The sequence below is a fragment of the Neopsephotus bourkii genome, unplaced genomic scaffold (genome assembly GCF_033783945.1).
Source record: "Neopsephotus bourkii isolate Nb327-2 ecotype Australia unplaced genomic scaffold, CSIRO-AGI_Nbou_v1 NB_318, whole genome shotgun sequence".
In the NCBI taxonomy this organism is placed as follows: domain Eukaryota; kingdom Metazoa; phylum Chordata; class Aves; order Psittaciformes; family Psittacidae; genus Neopsephotus; species Neopsephotus bourkii.
In genome coordinates, this window is record NW_026900826.1 from 5,434,236 (window position 1) to 5,455,117 (window position 20,882).

Below are 20,882 nucleotides of genomic sequence, written 5' to 3' on the forward strand. Positions count from 1 at the left end.
CTGAAGAATGGGTAAAGCTGTGGAGTCCTTCAGTTGTAAGGACCACTTGTGAGTGCATAAGTGCAGGATGGGTGTAGCCACAGACTCTCTGAGTCATTTGCATGTTTCTCTGAGTGCCAAACACAATAGCCACCCCCTAACAATGACATGAAATAACAACAAATATAAATAGGGAAAAAAGGGCTTAACGTTGTTAAAGTAATCTTTTCTGGCTGCTCCTCCATTAATGGAATTGCTGCATGTTGCTGTTTAGTGGCTTTGTGGTTAACATGAACAAAACAAAAAAACACCAACAAAAATTTCAGAGAATGTCCTGATTAGTTCCCCAGTGCTTTAGGAAGGAAAAAAGGCTTCCACACAGTATTTTAATAGCTATATGTGAGCCTCCCATTGAAACTTCTGCCAAAGCTGGTTAACTGGTTCTTCTGAAAAAGTTAGCCTCTCGGTGCAATTCCCATGCACTGTTCAGGAAGAGTATATTAAGAATGTGTACTGGGGTGTAGGGGGAGTATTAGATTTGATGAAATGCTGTGTTTTTCTCTCAGAACAAATAAAACAAACATTTCATGTCTTTTATTAGCTATGCAATGTTAATTGTAATGATCTGTCTCCTGGAGTTTCCTTTTCTCCTCCACTCTTGTAAAAGAAATAGCAGGAAAGAATGGAATTAAAATGCATCACATTCTCCCAGGAATTGAGGAGCCTGTTAAATCACAGTAAAAACTAAATAAATAAAAAGACTACCACAGCAAAGCATCAATTTTCCATAAGTTGTGTGAACATCCATAACCACTGACAGCATATTAACACTGTGTTTTGCTTTGCTTGTTTTAATCATGAGAATTCTATGACTTGAGAACTTAACTCCTAATAACAGACCCTAAACCCTATTAGCATGTTCAAATAAGCATTTGCAGGGAGGCTGTTAAAGATATGTCAACAATATGAGCTCAGCTTTTTTCGTAATGGAAAACACACATAGCTGAGGACCATGTTTTATGTGTCTTTAAAGAGAGCTGGTTCAAATGAAAATAAATAGAAAGTGCTAGTAGAGATACTCACAGGGATGATCTGTCCACACACTCCGATGGGTTCGTGTCTTGTAAACGTAAAATAATCTCCATCTGAAACAGATGAGCATGGTTACTCTCAAGTGCAGTTTGACTTGGCAGAACAAAAAAAAAAATTAGAGGGGGATAAAGCTCCAAGGATCAGCCTTTGATGGCAGTAAAAGAAATAAAGAAGTCATGGAAATGTTTTTTCATGAGCCAGCATGGGAAACCTAGGCTCAGGGATCAACCTAAGTGTTCTTTCGGTAGAACAAGGAAAGCAGGCATACCATCAGAAAGTAGGTAACCTGCTTTGTCCTTTTCAGAAAGAGGACAAGTTGTACTGCACAGAAAAGGGCAGTAGCAATGAAGCCACTTACTGGCCTCTGCTGATTTCAGGGTGATAGAAGAGAAGGAAGTGTCACAAAGGCAATTTTCTGAAAGGCATGACTGGAACACAGCAGCATACAAGTAGAGGTGGGATAATAAAATAACGTACATCTCACTCATCTTGTATTGTAGAAACAGGCATTTTGAAGTAATTGAATGATACACTAGAATCTGTAGGTGTGGAATGAAAATAGGAAGCCTGTGACTAACATGTAATTGAGCATAATTTACTGTAGGAGACAACACGAAGGAGAATACAGGGGTCATCATACAGACACTCTCTTACAGCTGACTTGTAGATCAAGGCCTGTGTCAGAAATGGCCTCAAGCTAAACAGGCAGTCAGTTTAAGGTGACAGGGAAAAGTTGGATGCAGCTAGAAAACAAGACAACAGGAAATAAGAAAAGTTTTTGCAAACCATTTGGCCAAGGTAGAGGTGAATAAATAAATGAAGGGACCAAGTGAATGGAAACTTGGAAATTATGGGCTTTTCTCAATAAACTTTTGGCAAATACGAGAACAGGGACTAAGAATGAGCCTGACAATAAGGATGCAGGAAAAGCAGACTGCATGTTCACAAACAGCAGGTGTGGGTGGTACGAGACTAGAGGGACTTACTCAATGAACTCTCTCATCTGGTCATTATTTTTAAGACCCTGGTGAATGAAAATGGCAAAAGAACTCCAGGGGTGAGAGGTATCATTAGTTAAACTGAGGACTATGCTAGATCTGCAGACCTGAACTAAAGTATTGTTGAGCTTGGGGCAGCCTCAGTCAGGTCACAAAATAAACAGATCTTCAACTTCAATTTGATTAGAGATAACTTATTTTCATGTTTGCTTATTTACTTACATCTAGTTTACAGTATTTGCTCAATAAAAACCTGAGCTAAAGCAGCAAATACATCAGCTGGGGGCCAGATACAGAAATACTATGAGAAAGGTAACAGTAGTCTTGCAACAGAGATGATGGATAGAACAGAGGGAATAAAGGAGGGAGAGAGAGAGAAGAGAGATTCACATCAGGGAAAGGAGGAAAATAATTGTAAGTCAGTTTGTTCTGCATTTACAAAATGTCATGGCACTGCTTTGATCTCTAGATACTTAAAAACTTCCCAGTGGAGATGAGAATATTTGTTTCATGAATTGAGATGATCAGTTTGATTTTCTAGGTTATCCTTCACAGCTGCTAACAGTGGTCCACAGACCATAGGAAGACTCATCAGACCAGACAGAAGTAAAGTAGAAGTCAAAGTACAGAAAAGTATATACAGGCAGAACTGTCTAAGTGCTCAAGAGGCACATAGGGGAGTCAGCTAAAAATACCAAATTGTACTCAGTAGTACTGTGAGAGGTGGATTCGCAGCCAGAAGGATGGTGACAACATAACAGTAACACAGTTACGTTAGCACTGTCTGACTTTAGTTTGTCACTGCATAATCATTGCCACATGTCTGCATGCTTCATGACATAAAGTTATAGATAACCTGAACCTGCTTGCCAAGTCAGACAAGCGGTGGTTAATTCTACCAAGTGTAGGCAGAACGTTCTTTCCACAGAGCAACTCTTCCCATGCAGACACTAGACTCTAGACAGCTGCCCTTTTTTGACACCTACTTCCAAAGTTCACCATCCACAGACTTATTGTTAAGATGGGATTTTGGCAGTTACTTTCTAACAATATCTTTGTGAACATATGTGACTTGAAGTTATTCAGAAGATTCAGATGCCCCTGGGCAGGCCAAAGATGTATCTAAGAGCCTCCTTGTCCATAATATAAAATAAGCTGTTACCATGGCAAAATAACTCAAGGTTGATGAAGTGAATCACTTTTTCTGAATAGTTAGCATAGAAAGCACCCTTATGCATAGGAATTAAATAGGAGACTTTCAAAACGTTCTAGAGTTTTAAGATTACTTTATACAAGTTATGCTAATGACACTTATTCTAAGATACTATTGATGATGATTGTTGCTCTTATCCTTCTACTAGCTGGCAGACAGAACATTGCCTGAGAGGGATCTGACAGTCTGATCCCACACCCAATCTAAAAATGTGTCTTAAGAGTGTTTTTTGATTTTAATATTCTCAGCTGATGTAAACTGGCATTTTTCAGTCCTCGCTGATATTAACAGAGCCAGATCAATTTGCGGCTGCTTAGCACCTGGCCCAAAGACTTTTATTTTTTAATCAGAAAGAAAGCCCTGTTTATCCAGGGATCTCACTCTGGGACAGCAATACCTTCCACAGATGTGTTTGCTCAGATTTCCATCAGGAGTCTCTGTCACAGATATTTTATTTGCATAACAATCATAGTACAGCCACATGCCTCATATACCAGAACACAGCAAAAAAGTGGGTGGGGAAGTTGCACCAGTTCTTTAACCTGAATCATATCATAGCTTGATTTAAAGATACATATTTGCTTGCATTCAGTTTATTAGTTTTAACAGTTTTTAGTCTAGCCTCATTCTGTTTTAATTTAAATCATCAAGGCTTTATGCATGGGAGCAAGCAAAGGGCAGTCTGAAGGCTTCAGCAGCTTTGGGACCAAAAGGAATGTGACTGTAAAACACACTGTTCATCTTCTACTTGTCTATGACTTGCCTGTTTTTATTTTAGAAAGAAAGCCTCAACAAAAACAGATGGAAGATTGGAAGGTTTCAGATTTAGTAGCACACTGGACAGAAAGAGGTGATTTAAATCAGGTTTTTAGTTTGGTTTTGTTGTCTTGTTTGGTTTCCTTTGATGAGCTGATGGTAAATGAATGCAAAGAGCACCATTGTTTAACACCTGCCTTGCTTTAAAATAGCTTTATGAGAATGACAAATTTATGGCATGAAACTAGAAGCATACAGAGAAGCATTAAACCAGGAGAAAGAACTGATACCTTGAAAATCTGCGACTGGACTAGGATTCTACACTACTGATAGCTGTATTTGTTAGCACTGAAGCTTGAATTTGGGAAGGCATGCTGAAAATGTGTCTTCCTCTCCTCCCACTGTGTAGCCTACTTCACTAAAAAAAATAAGGGGTTCATCTGATACTTGAAGACAAAAATAAGCAGAAAATATTTATTCTCCTTAACCTGGCAATGCATTTTGGTGATTGACCTAAATTCTGTGTACCTGCAGGGCTAATGAGTGAGGAGAATGCATTCACTGACCAGGGAGAAAGAGATTAGGGAACAGGAAATTTGCTGAATATATTAATTTATGGGGTGCTCTGCATTTCTGCAAGTTTAAATGTGAAGTGCGAGAAGCAAACCCAGGATTTCTGCATCTCAGCCTAAATAACTGTGGAAATCTTCAAGAGTCCTTACAAGAGAGTCTACACCTGAAAAATTGTCATTTCTTTGATGAAAATCCCCCAGTGATGATAAACATCATCATGACACACTATAGTTTTAATAACTGAGACACCATGATGAGTAATGCTGCAGTAGGAATTACATGATCTGTTTTCTTCCTGAAAATTCTGGGGCCATATTTTTAATTTACCTGATTTCCTAACTCTGACAGTTCTGTGCTTTGCTGCACTGAGGCAAAGCTAGTGGACTGCAAATACCCTACCTAGTGGGCTGTTACATGATGAAATTCTACAGAAATAGATGGGCAACTGCAAAATTCATTTACTTGCTGGTCTCCCTCAGTAAAGTGTAATAAACATGCATGTGCAATGAACAGTATGCACCACAAAGGCAGAAAGAATCCATAGAATAAATGTTAATTTCCCTTACCATTTTGCCAAAGATTTATTTTATGCAGGTAAAAGATGAGTACATTTATCCTAAAGACTGCACCTGCATAAAATCATTCTTTGATGTGCCATTTTGCATAATTACAGCACTTGGTACATCTAGTCCAGACTGCAAATGAATATGTTCACAACAGAAATGCAGCCTGTATTTGTAAAACAGCTGGGAGGGAGGGGCAGGACAAAGAGACTTGTTAAATAAAAGTAATTGTGAGGATTTTTTCTTTTCTTATCTCTTTAACAAAAAAAAGAAAAAGAGCAGAATAACAAATTTCCTAGCACTTATGAACATTTGTCTCACACATACAACATAAAATATATCCCACTGAATAACTGGAAGAAGCAAATAAGACAAAATATATCAGATAAGTAAGCAGAGTTCTCTATAGTAATGTTACAAACTCAAACTATAAATGAATTTGTATCCAGTGTTAGTCCCAAGTAAAATGATTTGTATAGGCAGTAAGAATACATATATGAAGTGTACATATATATATATATATATCATTCTTCAACATACAGCTAATGCTATTTTCATGTGTTCCAAGGTATCTGTCAGGTTATATACTGCATCCATTTTTGTAAGTGTAACAATATTTAAATGTAGGTATTGAGATAGTTTCTTCTCAGATGGACACATGCAAAAGAAAAAAACACTCTTTGGGATGTGTATGTAGGGCACAATAGCAGGTCACTGAGTCCAGCCTTTGCTGACTTTTAAATATCTGATTCAGCAACAAACTACACACTGTAAGACCAAAACAAGGTTCCCTTCCACCTTTCAAGAAGCTGTAATTATTAAATCATTTGGCCATGAGAACATATAGGTGCATACCTGTGCTTTAATTTCCCTTACCTACAGGAATGGTCATTCCATGGATTTTGTCTGCCCAACCAGCATAATACCTCAGGGTTTTTATGACTCCCTGAAGATCTACATAGAAAGCTTGCAAGAAAGGTTTGCCACTGTTCAGTGATTCCATAGTCTAGAGGACAAGAAAAAGTTAAGAGATATAAGCACAGTAGTATTTCTAGACTATTGTACTTAAGTATTCACCATCTTAACAGTTCTTCAATCATAACAAAGATTTTAATGAATACCAACCAGTTATATTTTGGCAGTCTTAACTCAAAAGGTTCAGAGCAATGATCTGATCCCTTTCATTGCTTCTTTTTGCAAACATGAGAAGAAAACAACCCAAACCCATTTTCCTTAAAAAAAGTAAATCTGGTTCCTTCCGGAGTACTCGGAATGACTATGATTTTAAGAACATGTGCGTATGTGTTTATGTGTGTGTGTTTGTCTTGTGGGTTTGTGTGTGTATTCATATATGTGTACATGTGCTTGTGTGTATTTTGGACCTAACAGCCACTGTGTTTGGTCCAGATATATAATTGCTAGATTGCTTTAATCAGGAGCCAAGATAAAAATGCCTGTCAAACTCAGTTCTGTTATGTTAATGATAACAGCTGAGAAGGGGTTCCTTGTAACCCTATATTAATGATCTGAATCCATAAAGAGAAGAATGGACATATCCCTCTTTATATAATTGATGTGAATATAAAATTTTCTCTATATGGCTGCCAAGACTCCTGCTGAGGTCTGAGATATCTATACTGAACAGCCAGTTTATTTATTGCCATCAAATAAACAAACTCTCCTCTAGGGAAGCTCATAAATTAACTAGCGAATGTCCTTATTTTTAAGTTAATATTCCTATTTTTGAAAGTATCTTATAAGCTATCCTCTTAGGGGTTCCTAAGATCATTTAGCAAAAATAATCCAATAAAATATCCTAAGATGTTGAGTAGCTTAACTCATTCTCAATAGCTGTCTAATAGAAATCATTAAGAATGGGTAAAGTACACCCATGTGTAACACACCAACCGTCAAATGAGTTTCTATAGAGAAGAATGGAAGCCTAATTCTGCACTGACTTATATCCCCAAGAGCAATTAATAGCATTGCCTGCAGTGCAATTCAGTAAAGAATTTGGCTCTAGAAATAAAAATCAAATGACAGGCAGAGTAAACTTGATTTGCTGTGCACTTCCTTCTCCCTGTGGTGATTTTACAGTATATGCTGGTGGTAAGATGATTTAAGTGTTGACAAAGCTGGAATTAAGATGTTCACCAGCTTAGTTCGAAGCACTTGACATGCGGAAAACAACATTAACAATGCCACCGTTTAGATGGCTTCGTACGTGAGTGAAATAGTGCAGTACTGCTGTCAGTTAAGTGTTTCACCTGCCATTTCATTAATGCCTGCACAGATCACTTAGCCTTCCGTTTTTTATTTCAGAGATGTTACAAGCAGGCATGACAGGCACCCACGTGTGCACACCAGTTCGTTTGTCTGATGTCCAATTTAAAGCTCATTTGAGTCAATTGGAGGATTCTTGTTGACTTTCATGAGCTTTGCATCAGGTCTTAAGTAGACAGCCATCTTAGCCATCAAGCTAAGTGTAGTTTTCAAATATAATTCACCTGAATACATTTATGAACTAGTTGCTCTCAAAAGATAAAGCTGACAGGTGACTGGGCTGTTGTTTTTCATGTGCACTTACAGCAAGAACTGCCCTGTCTCTTTCAACCAAGTCTGCTAGCTTATCCAAAAGATGGCCTCTTTCTGATGCATCCATTCTCCTCCAGACTGAACCAAGAGAAAAAGCAAGGCGAGCTGCCCTCACTGCTTTGTCTGTATCAACCTGTTAAGAAGAAAAAAAGCAAAGGCATTGAGGTAAGAAACAGTAAAAGACTCCCAAAATTTGCTTGATCACATGATGGGTTTTGGAATTGTGATTAATACTGGTCCAACAGTGCTATTCTGGACCTGTTGCTGTGATCCATTTATACATGTCTGCCCACCCATGGGATGCATTACCTTGTCAGCTTCCTGGATCTCACAGATCTGCTCTCCTGTGGCTGGATTATATACTGGGAATATTCTCCCACTCTCAGAATTTTGCCACTCATTATTGATGAAAATCTAGAAAAGGAAGAAAAGCCATCAGCTCTCCTGCATGCACAAACAGAAGTGCTTAACAACTCCTGGGAAAAAAATGCAGATTCTAACACAAGAGTTGAAACTTAAAAATGCCTGTGGAAATCTCAGTTTTCAAGAGTTCAGGCTAAAGGTGATGTTTTTTTGTATTCTGTGGCAGTGTCACTATAGAAGAAACATCAAACTCTAATTAACGTGGTTGCCATTCAAATTTGCTTCAAAAACTCTAACATATAAACTCAAAATAGAACTACCTATATCAGAGAAACAGCCTTGAAACTGCTGGAGACAAGACAAGGATTTGGAGTAATCACTCAGCTCAGTAAGTAAACATTTGGTCACTGATACAAGCCAGTCAAGGCTGAATAATCTCAAACATCACAGTTCCTCAATACACAATCAGTTCATTATGGCTACAGTGATGGCTTGCAGCACAGAATTAACTTTCTTATCTGCTTGGAACAATGGAAATTGTTAAATTCACTCTCTGTTGTCATGGGCAAGCTAAATTTGAATTTTAATGGTGCTGACAAGAGCTGTCTTAAGAGACGTAATGAGTTTATTTAAAGTAGATTTTTTTACTGGTAGCTGCGTATGTGCAGTTATTTTCTTCTGAATGACTTTCAGGAACAGGATGCAATTATTTATTAGCAAACATGAAAAAGGTCACCCCAGGAAATGGCTGAGTGAAAGGTTTTCCAGGTATTCAGACTTTTTCTGTCCTTGAAATCTTTCTAAGAACTAAAGTGTTCAAAACGTCCAGGCACCATAGAGATTCCTTGGAGTTGAGGTATCAATATTCTTTCATTGTATTCCATGAAATACACCCTTAAATGTGTAAGGGGAGGTTCTGGCCTCATTGAAATGCATGGGAATTTTACCACTGACTTCACTGGAGGCAGGAGTGAATTTCTATCTATATCTTTCTATCTATCCCTAGATAGAATGTTCACCACCCTGTTTTGCATGAGGGATTACATTGTGCTTACAGAGACAGGAACCTTTTTCTGGCTAAAGCAAAGCAAAGTCCCATGCCCCATACAGATCCTGTGAGTGCGGATGTGTTGAAAGCAAAGGGAAACCCTTTGAAAGATTCAGGAGACTCAGTTCCAATCAGAGATACTCAGGTTATAGAAACTGGCCTATCTTTTGAGATCATGGCTATGGAACAAATTAAACGTTGGTCCAGTTTCCCCACAAAACTACCATCAATGCTGGGACAAAAAACTGTCCCATTGATCGGGCAGACTAAACATCACATGCTGTGCATTTAAGGAAAGAGGATGACCAAAGCTTTAACATACCTGTAAGGAAAGAAGGAAGCAAGTAGACAGCTAGTCATAAATTGATGAGGAGAAACTGAACTGGAAAAAACCCCAACTAATGGAGCAAAAAAAAGCAGCCAAGAGAAAATACAGTTAGAAAGCTCAAGATGAACAGTTGCAATACCAAAGGGTATGACGTGGCTGTAAAAGAAAAGACCATGGTGAGGACACTTTAAAATGTCTCTGTATTTTAAAGAGAGCAAAGAAATTGCACACAATTTGCACGTGAAGGCAAAGATGGGTCTATAGATTTTCCTGTTATCAGACGGGCTTGCTCAACCTACTCTCCAAGCCAAATAGAAGTCATGTAGCTGTGTTCTTCTCAGCAAGACTTATTAGCTCAGGCTGAGTGCCACACTAACTGCAGTGACACAGCTTCTGGTTCAGAGCTGACTCATATCCGGCTGTCAGGACATGGGCAGAAGGAATCTGTGCCTGCCTGGAAAAGAGCCTGGCAATGTAACAGTTGCGCACAGAGGCAACAATTACATGTGTTTTTACTTTTATGGTTGTTTCTGTTGTATTTCCTCATCTTTCCTGTGCCTCTAGCCTCAGCCACTTTACTGTGTGCCCTTCCATCCATTCAGAGTCTGTCCTTTCTTTACCCTTGCTCCCCTCCTTTTGTTTTGGTTTTCAGAGGTAGCTGCACCCAGGACCTTCCGCACCCTTACCCATCTATCACTTTCTTTGTACACTGTATTTATCTTGAACCTGTTCATGTTCTTGGACTGTAAGGTCCGTGGGTGGTATCTTCCTGCTCAGTGATTACTTTGCTCTGCAAACCAAAGTACTGGTCCCCATCAGGACATTTTGGAACTAACCCAGCCAAAGTAAAATAAAGAAAGAATCACCAGTGTGATTTCTAGTGACTAATACCATAAGCCAAAATCCTCTAGTGTATCATTGTCACTTTTTAAACTGTAAGTGAAACCAGGAAACTCTGAGATCTTTGACCTTTGTGGAAGGATTTTAGTGTCATGCTTTTGGTGAAGTTAACTCCAGGCCCAGAGCATATGTGGGTGTGCCGAGGGAGGGAAAGGGAGAAAAGTTTCAGAAGCAGATGGCCAAAGGGGATGTAAGGATGTTTGTTTTAGGTTAGAGTATGTACATAAAAATGTAGGTTCCTTGTGTGATTTGTCTTGAAAGAATAAACCAGGTTTATATATAAGAATATAATAGGAAATTGAGAAGTGGTGGCAACTGCAATTGAGTGCTCTTCCCTGATAGAAGTGGTCTGTTCTTTTTAAAAAAGATTAAAAAATGTTAACTACATTCTGCTGGGATGAACACCTATCATCAGGATTGCTAATACACACGATGTGTTTGTTCTAAAAATACATTTGACCATAGGACTAAAATAATGCCTCGCAATTACAAAGAGTGTTGCAATTCAAGTTGACTGGAACTACAAAGTGTGTTATTTTATCAAACACTGCATTTATCCCACAGATCTAGAAAAAGAACAGTAAGATATTTCAGATAGGACATGGGAAGAATCTATTTGGCATAAAGCTAGAATTGAAGGCAAGAAAAATTGCTACTGTTAATAGTTAATGTTAGTTTCTTCCTGTTCCACTTTCTATAAACAAGGTATTGCCTATACAAGCTCATTACTGTAAACTGAGCACATTTAAATTGGCAGTAAAATCAGAGTATTTACTCCAGTGCACAAATAAAGTACCTAGTCCCATGTTTTGGAACAGTTTCAAGTCTTGAAATCCAGCAGCTGGCGGCTTTACAAGCAAAACCTTACACTTAAATAATTCACTTTTGAAAGTTTTAGGTGTTCTGTGTCAGGTAGTACCATTCGGCAGATATTCCAACCACCAAGACGCAGATTCTTTTGCAATAAATTTGCATTCACAAGGGCTTTTATAACTCTTCCAGCACTACTGACTCCAATGGCTGTTGATTAAATGTATATATCCTGTACATTTAATCTGACTTTCATTATGGCCACTTCGTAAATATGCCATGGAATGGACAAGCGATGACACATTGCAAGAACAAGGAATCCCTGCAAAGCCTCAAATTGGGTTTTTTTCTGCCTTATTTATAGTGACCATGGTAAAGGCTACCTCTAAATCAGGGAGAATATTTGACAGCAAATCTTCCTATCTATAGATTATATATAACCCAACCTAAACAGCACATGAAAAAGGGGTAACCCTATTAAAAAAGAAGGGCTTGCTTCCATGTAAATCATGCTACAAATTGGACAACACCCAGTGAGTTCATTGTTCAACCTCAATTGCAAAGGCTATTCACATTTACTATTCCCCTGGAATCAATGTTAATTAAGGCTGACTGGGGCTATAAATCAGCCTTTGGTTTTTACAACTTAATTCAGCATTAAGCATATATATGTAAATAAAAGGTAACTGATTAACCACTTGAGCTTTCCAGGAGTTACTGAGGTAATGTGGTTTTGTTTGAGTCCTAATGTTACCTTTTGTAATTTGCAGTAAGGAAAAGTATATTGTATGTCATGTATTTGTTATGTGGTATTGTGAGCAGTTAAATAATCTGGCCAGTTGGGTGCTGTCAACAAAACTGTGTCAGAATGGAAAGAAGAAGGGAACACTTGAAAAATTTTGGAGTATATGAACATTTAGTTTGCCATCTACTCTCAGCAGAGCCAATAACTGCAGTAATGTCAGAGCAGGAGGAGAGAAGGCAAACCTTCCTGGTGTTCCTGTCAGTACAGTGATTTGGCCAAGTACAAACCCAATGGCAAAACAGAGAATGTCTCTTGTAAGTGAGGAATCTGACTGTAGTTGGTGTACAGTGGTCTAAGCAGGAGATGAGATACTCTTTGTTCCCCAGCAATGGGGTTAAAACTTAAACAAGGGAAGTTTAGATTGGATATAAGGAAGAAATTTTTTTCCTGTTAGGGTGGTGAGGCACTGGAATGTGTTGCCCAGGCAAGTTGTGAATGCTCCATCCCTGGCAGTGTTCAAGACCAGGTTGGATGAGGCCTTGGGTGATATGGTTTAGTGTGAGGTGTCCCTGCCCATGGCAGGGGGGTTGAACTAGATGATCTTAATGTCTTTTCCAACCCTAACTATTCTATGATTCTACGATAATGCTGCTTAAGGCAACAGGCAGAACAGGGCAGCAGCTAAGGCAGTGGGTGGGTGAGGTGTGTATGCGTGCAGGATGGGAAGTTCCAACCAGGCTTTACCACATAGCAGGTGTGGTTGGAAGATCCTGGTTGCCGCTGTGAACGTGCCCTTAGGTGTCATCATTCCCATGAGATCCTAACCTAAAGGTGTCTTGATAATTTCTGCTCCTTTCCCAAGTGAAAGATGGAGAGGACATGGCATTTTCTTAAAAATACAGGCACATCCCTCTGGCACTGACAATAACCTTTTCCTCACACACACTGGTTCTCAACAGACCTTTTCATAGACTGTTGCAAGAAAATGCTCCCACCCTGTACCTGCTAGGTTCAAATTCTGCCCATGGTCTCTTACATACAGCTGCTGTTGTGACTGAGTTCCATATAACTAATCAAGGAAGCAGTCTGACCCATCCTACAGGGGACAGGACTGTTCAGAGCCTTTGAGATACTGCATCACACAAAGAGTATGCAAAGGAAAAGCAAAATTCAAAGTTACCATGTAAAAATTCAAGTTACCTTGATCCCCTGCTGACATGTAGTTGGAAGGAAATCATATACTGCATTTTGCATTTTGCATAAGATCTGCATTTCAAAAGCATTATGCACTGAGTTCAATAGCATTTTTGGATGCCCATCAGTTTTGAAACCAAGCCAAGAGTAAATGTTTTTAGCATAAAGCAAAACAAATTAAGCCTCGCAAATAAAACAACTACAGTATCTTGTTTAAATAGCCATCTGTCCCAGCTGGCTTAATAATAATTAGCAATTTCATGTTCATTTCAAACCATACAGGTAAGAGGAATGATAACTACTCAAAGAGAAAGGGATGTGTACAAAACCAGTCTGAATCTAATCTGCAATGCAGTAGCAGCAAAATTTAGAATAGGTTGAAAATGGGTAGGATTTTGTGTTTTCATCACTCGTTAACTCTGAGGAAGTACTAAACAACCACCAACTGATTTAATTAATCAACTAAAATGCAGCACAGATCTAATACCTCCTTTGCAGCTCCTACTTGAATGAGATTTGGTTTCCTGGCACTGCAGATTGGCACTGATATTCACCCAGGGGCTAGCCCTGGACTTGGAAAATGGCACTGATTTTCCCTCACTGGGGATTCCTGCATGCGCACTGCCTCACTTTGTATCGTCCTCCCTTAAAACATACAGAAAAAAGGTAATCTGTGCTCCTGTAACTGGTAAAAGCAATCAACACAGGTGGCAACAATGTAACTTTTCATTTCCTTTCTCGAAAATGTTCTCAAATGATGTGTGAGTGAAATGATGATCTACCTTCTTAATTCGATACTGCCTCGTGGTGATGTCATGAGCCATTCTCCTCAGGCTCCCCAGCTGTCCAAGTAGGAACTTGGGCCGCAGGACAGACAGTGGCCTCGTGCTCAGCTCTTTGGAGGTGGAATTATTTTCCCATGGATTTAATAAACAAGGTTTTTGTGCTGTTGCAGCTACACAAATGTTTTTTTGGTACAGGAAGAGGATTTTAACATCCAAATAATAATGGCTTTCCACAGGAGATTTGGTTCTGGATGAATGGAGGAAGGAATAGGAATTTCCTAACTCAATTGATTTAGTAGCTGGTTATAGTTTCATTCCATCAAAGATCTTTTTTTCATATGTGACTTTCTCCTTAGAGAGCTTTTGACATTAAATCTACAAGGATGGGGGAGGGGGCATCAGATGCCAAAGTACTTTATAAAAGAATCACAGCTGTTCAGCCCTCAGCATCTTCTCAGAGCTGGAGGCATTAAGAAATACATAATGACACTTTTTTTGGTGCGGGGGACAAGCAACAATTTTAGAGGCATGCAAAAAATCCAGCAGCAGCATTTCCCTTGGTAAATACTGCATAACATCACAGATACCGGGCACCTGTGCCTCAGTCTGGTCAGGAAATTTCATATCCTTTCCCATCTCGGCAACTTCATTTCCTCTCCTTTGGAAATATTTCAAGAGTCCTGATGATTAGTGCAATTGTAAGGGAAAGAAGTAGATGGGATTGCCAATCAGAGGTGCAGATTGTTTATTTTCTCAAGCTTTGTTTTCCTTCACTTTTATGGCTGTCTTGATACAACAAATCTCACATTCTAGCCAGAGCATGTAGTAGGGCACTCCTGGGAGTCACTAGAAACCAACAGCTGGCTATGGAATCAGTGAAAAACCTGGTTTATATCTAGGCATTATGAAAGCAAACGGCAACCCCAGCAGACTGCTGACTGACCAGTGATTCATCATCAGTGCTGTTTGGTTTTATTTTAAGAAGGGGATTGTTCAGGTGAACAGCAAGAGTTACTGCTCATTGCTTGCTGTTCACAAGTCATGAGTAATGGGCCACAGACTTTGATGCCAACCTCCCCAGACATCTCAGTGCAGAAGATGTTTCGCCTGCTTCTCACTGAGCACTGCCAGTGACTGCATCACTTGCAAACAATACACCTACAGGAATCAGAGCAGGCTGGCTTGAGCATGCAAGGAGAAATGGTTATCATGTCCTTCATTATAGTTACCACAGAGCAGCATTAGTCCTGCAGAAGTTACCCAGATTTTGGTTCTTGTAATAAGATGCCTTTCAACTGTGGAGGAAATGTAATTGTTTTAAGAGTTAACAGTGAACCACCCGTACATGAGTAATGCTGTACTGAGCAAGCAAGCTGCTGTGGATGGAGCTGGTTTTCAGCCACTAGAGGTCCAATCCCACCACAAGGAAAATGAAAGGGAAAAGTCCAACTGGTTTCAGTGGGAGCTGAGTTGGGCCCCAGCACATGGAAAGAAAGCAGTTGCAACAGCCAGCAGAGGGGTGTTTGTACCGGGGGACAAAGCTGTTTTGCTGGAAACTTGACACCCACTCTAGAGCCTGTGAGGTCTGTGAGGGCCAAACAACCCTTTTTTAGTTTTCTTCTTTGGCTGCTGGGGGGATGTCCTGACCCCTTCCCTCTCCTCACCACACACCTCCCCCATCTGCCAAAAAACCCCCAAAGATCTGAAAAGGAAGAGCCCTTTTTTAAAGCTGTGTTTGGGGGTGTTTGGGTTTTAATTCATTTGGACCTCAAATTTTGACCTCAGAGCCAGGAGGGTAATACCATGGCTTTTAGATATGGTCTGTCATAAATGGGGATCTTCTTCACAAACCAAAGCATGAAAGTTCATTTAAGATATCTAGAGTCCAAACTTCAGCCTGTACTCAGAGGGTTGGATAACTCTGAACATTTACAAGCATACTACAGCAGGAGGATAAAAAAAGTGGAATTGGAAATAAAATGCACAGGCAGTGAATGAGGCTGCTCTGGTTTGCTGTCAGCACAGCAGTGCGTTGAAATCTAGTAGAATTGCGTTTATGCAACTTGAGTCCTGTGCCAAGGGTACACGTCTGGATGGGAAGCCTGGAGTGTTCAGCTTCTCTGGATGTAACTTCCAAGTAGCAAGGCCTGTGCCAAGACTACTGAAATCAAAAACAGTCCTTGACATCAGTGGACTTTGGACCAGAAGCCAAGCATTTAAAATAGGTGACTACATCAAGATCTCAGTGACATTTCAGCATGTGCAAATGAAGTCGGACTTCAGTGTGACAGAAATAAGCTGGAGGAGAATCTAGCACCTAACGGCGGCATCTAATGCAGAGCTCAGACTCTTCCCAGTCCCGGTGGGGTGGGAGAAGGAGCAGCACGCCCCTCAGGACAGGACCCACCACCTCCAGTTACCCTCTCCCTGTAAGGGCTTGTCTGGCCCACTCATGTGGGCACCTTGTTTGGGTGCCTTTTAAAGGCAGATAGAGTGAGCCCCCACTGAGCCAGCTCAGAGCTAGTAGAGGTCTGGGGAATGGTGCGCCTGGGAGGAAAAGCTGGGGGAATCCAGGGTCTCTGAAGAGCAAATGGAATTGGAGAAAGGGCTTGAAACCTTCTGTCAGTCTGCTGTGAAAGTGGAATGTAACATGATTTTTTCTCCCCTATGTCCCAAATCCCTCACACCAAATGTTTGACCTGCCTGTCTTCCTGTCTTAATTAGTCTTCTGTCTTTCTGGGAGCTGGGTCTGTTCTTTTGCAAATGGCAGCACATCAGACAGGGAAACCTGTCCTGTTTATTTTCTAAGCTGTAGGGGGCACCCATTTGAAAAAACTCCCAGCTTATCTAAACGTTTTTGTTTGTATGATTTTGAATTAGGAAGTGTGAGTAATTAGTTAAGAAGATTAAATAAATCTTAACAACATGCAGTAGCATGCTTACTTCCCTCCCCCAGCCCCCAAAATATTTCCTGCACAAAACCCAGGCTGCCAAACTGTGATGATACCCTTTTCGATTTCAGTTTCTCACTGTGCCACATGCTGATACAGCATCCGTTATTTTATTCAGTCTCATTAAAGGGATTATATTTATTTCTGGTTGTTCAAGAAAATTAATCTAAAGAGAAGAAACTTCACATTGTATTGCCTGTTGAACTATACCCGCCACAAACATTTTACTCCTTTTGGCTGCCTTATTAAACCTGTGGGAAGAAACTTCACTTACAGCACATAAAAGCTTTCCTCAAAGTAACTTCTATCTTTTTTCAGTTAATGAAGAATTTATCTGCTTAGTAGCACAATACAGGAGCAATAACCCTTTCCCATAGCTTGGGTAATATTTCATGTATTCCTAAGGAACTAAGCCCTTAAGCTTTACTTATCCTTTCACTTGTGGGACTCTCTTTAATTGTTGGAGAAGAACATTTACTGTCTTGCTTAACTGCACCAGAAAACATTGTGTCTGAAGCCATAATGATTAAGGATTAAGTACGTTCTACATTTCCACTAAAGACAAAGAAAAGCCATCACTGAATGATTTGAGTAAGGATGGCAGTGCTTTTTTATGAAGTTTTTTTATGATCCTTGATGTCACTGCAACTTAAAAGAAGAAATAATGAAAGATTTCTAAAAATCCATCCCATCAGGAGTGCAGAGGAGGGAGTATTTGTTTACAGAATCAATTATTGGGCTGTCACTGGCTTTAATGAAGTTGTGGCTGGTAAGAACTTGATCCTGGAAACCCTTCCACTCGTTTGAAACGAGGGGAATGAGGAGGGGTTTGCACAAACAAAACCAGTCTTGGTCTGTATAGTTTTCCTGTGTTTTGCATTGTTTGTGTATTGCAAATCTTGTGTGCTCGCTATGTGTGACATAAAACAGCGTGATCTATTTATTTGTACATGTTCTGCCATTTAAAAGTATCTAGCAGATCATCACTCGTAGGTAACTGCCATTTTAAATGTTTAGCACCAAAGAGCAAGTCATTACTTAGAAATTAGCTATGCTGCGTAAGTAAATACTACTAAGATTTCAGACATAGGCAACACAGAAAAATACAATGGACAAATCTATTTTGACTTAAAAGCTCTGTCTGAGAAAATTACCTTATAACTACACATGAGAAATTGCTGGAATGTCAGCTTCATTTGCAGTGGCCCCTTATGGCCTGATCACCCTCCCTGGCACGATAAATCACTGGCAAGAGCCTTACCTTAACACGTTTGATCTCAGCTCAGCAAGACTTGGTTTTGATGTGAAGAACTCCAGATCTTTTAGGTCAGAGACAAATAGCAGAGCCACTGACCTGCAAAGTGCTAACTCTATATTGGACACAAGCGAGCAGCCTTAGGCTCCTGGAAAGTTTGCCCTAACTTCTGCTTTGCATCCTTAATATCTTCAAATATTACTGTTAGTATGTTTTGCTAAATGATGCCACTGACATTTCTTTTCCTGTCATTCTACACGTACAGAATCCACAAGAAATGAAACAAATACAGAAGCATGCAGTATGAGAAGCATTATCTTGGATAAACTCTTAGAATTATCTGCACTTCAGGTGATGTGGAATAAAACTCAGTATTTTTCAGCTTATTTCACTTACATAAATAGCTTGCACTGGGCCCTTTTCTACCTAGACCATGCTTACTAATATCATAAATTATATTCACCAATAGCATATTAAGGTGACTGAAAGTGCCTGTTATGTACATATCTGTACATACAGAAATTCAAACTACCCCTAAAAAAATAATTTAAAAAAATCAAGTTTGAGACTGGATTTTCATTCAAAGTCTGAATTTTCACAAAGACCAGTTTTTGTGGCAACTCAGTTTTGCAGCCTTGCTTTGAAACTATTCCTATTGTTCTGGTTAAAGAGTCACTTATCTCTACCATAGTAAGCAGGAGTGTTAGTCTACCAGAAAATTGGATGTTCTTAATGGGCTTTGGGAGAGAATAGCTTTGCATCATCAGCATTAAGTTAAATCACATTAAGTACCCACTTACAACATAGGGATTACCACTTATGACATCTGTGGTGAAAGCCTTTAAAACAAATTGTTGTGTTTGTTAGAAGAAGCTGTGAGATAACAATCCCCAGAAGTCTGATTTATAAACCCTTTTTGCTCTTCAAGAAGATGCAAAGGAGCCCAAAACCTCTCCTCTCTTTCAATGCTGCAATGAAATCTCTCAGGCTGGAACTTCTTTTTAGTAAAAAGCCTTGGGAAATACTGATTTATTTACTTTAGAATATTCTTCTGGAGAGAAAACCTGTAGCTGGATTCCCTTTCCTCAGAGTTCAGTTCTGACTTCTCCTCCAGTTCTTTCTGTTGATAAGCCATTGCCTTTACATATACAAAACTGGAGTGGGTCATTCTACTTTTTATTATTCATAAGGCTGATTGGGGAGAACTGAGCTTAAGCTGTCAAAGTATCCTGCTGTGCCTGGATACCTGACAAATTTACACCCCAAAGTACACTGTGGTGCTAAGACTAAAATTGGATGTGAAGTGTTCTTGCAAGGGCTGATTACAGTCCCAAGCAAATAAAACAGCAAAATAATGCCAATATTTAATAGGGTTGAGCATTTTTGTATGACTGGCAAGCTATTCTGTAGAGAGATGTAGGCCTGCATGAAAAATGAACTCTTCTATTTACCTTTAAACAGAAGCAGACTAATAACTTTTGAGTGTGTAAATTAAAAACATGACCCTCGAATTTTGCCAAACATGCAGCATTAAAAACATGCACTAAGGCAAAACCAAAACATAACTATACAGAGATTTCCTTAAATAAGCAAAGGAGCTTATAAGTCTTATCAATAAAAAGCCTTCCTTAAAAACCAAATGCTCATATATGCAAGTCCTGGGATCCACTTACTCCCCCCCCTCTTTCCCCCCAACTTTCCTTTAAAATGCATGTTTCTTTTCCCCTTTCTAACCAAATTCCCTTTTTCTCTGCTGGAACCCCTTGTAATGATACCAGAATGTGGGCAAACCTCATTAGTCTCCCTGCTGTTTACAAGACAGGATTTATGTTCAGTGTACTGAACACAATGACACATGATCACTAAATGGCTAAAATCACCATCAAGACTTTAATCTGAGAGATTTTTCACCCAGACATTGCAAATACTATTGGCACATAAAGGTATAAAACCCAATATTAATTACAGAGAACATATGTCACCCAATGCCCAGATTTCTGTGAGGAGTATACCAATAACTAGCCATTTGTGAAGGTTAATTTCATGCAACCTCTGGCAGTTATCCGGTATAAGGTATGTCGCCAATTCAATCCATTAAGTAATAACTAAATTCTCATGGGACCTAGCTGAAGTCAAATGTTGTTATTCCAGGTTCACTGCTTTTAGTCTCCCTGAAGACCATTTAGGCAAACAGCTGGAAGAGCTGACTACAAAGGCTCCCAGTCACAGGGAACCACTCTAGGAAAGCAGGTAAAGGCTTCTAAGCAGGAAGTAAGTTATCAAGGATTTGTCCTGTTGCTCCCTCAAAGAGAGAAATAAACTGAGACAGAGCAAGAGCACAAACACATTTGTGGTTGACCTAGAATCCAAACTGTCTTGGCTGATGGGAGGAAGAGCTGTGCTGCACCAGTCACTGGGCATGTTCTGCACTGGGCTTCTGGTTGTCATCTAAATAGCAAGGCCTTCTCTACGTTAGAGCTACTTACTAAAACAGAACCTTTGAAAAGTGAATAGAAACAGTAACAAAGACAACAACCAGGACTTCCAATACCATCACTGCATTGCACCAATGGAAAAACTCCTCCTACCAGAAACGTACAGAGGGGAGCAACACCACAGGCTCCAGCTATATTTGAACTCATTCCGCAAATCTTCCAGCGAGGAGGGCACTGCCTCCCAGGTGACATTTGAGGGAATAACAGCAGAGACATCTGATAAAGCAGCACCAAGAGAG

At 39.7% G+C, this 20,882-nt stretch overlaps 1 protein-coding gene across 3 annotated transcripts in view; it reads right to left on the bottom strand.

Annotated features, from left to right (window-relative positions):
* ALDH1A2 (aldehyde dehydrogenase 1 family member A2) overlaps window positions 1-20,882 on the bottom strand; it is a 56,746-nt gene that overhangs the window by 22,228 nt on the left and 13,636 nt on the right. For all 3 annotated transcript variants that reach the window (XM_061347492.1, XM_061347493.1, XM_061347491.1), the window contains exons 2-5: window positions 8,079-8,183; window positions 7,762-7,902; window positions 6,051-6,180; window positions 1,063-1,124 (exon numbers count right to left, since the gene is read on the bottom strand). In XM_061347492.1, the coding sequence (XP_061203476.1) occupies window positions 1,063-1,124; window positions 6,051-6,180; window positions 7,762-7,836 (267 nt within the window). In that variant the 5' untranslated portion in view covers window positions 7,837-7,902; window positions 8,079-8,183. The remainder of the gene's footprint in view (window positions 1-1,062; window positions 1,125-6,050; window positions 6,181-7,761; window positions 7,903-8,078; window positions 8,184-20,882) is intronic.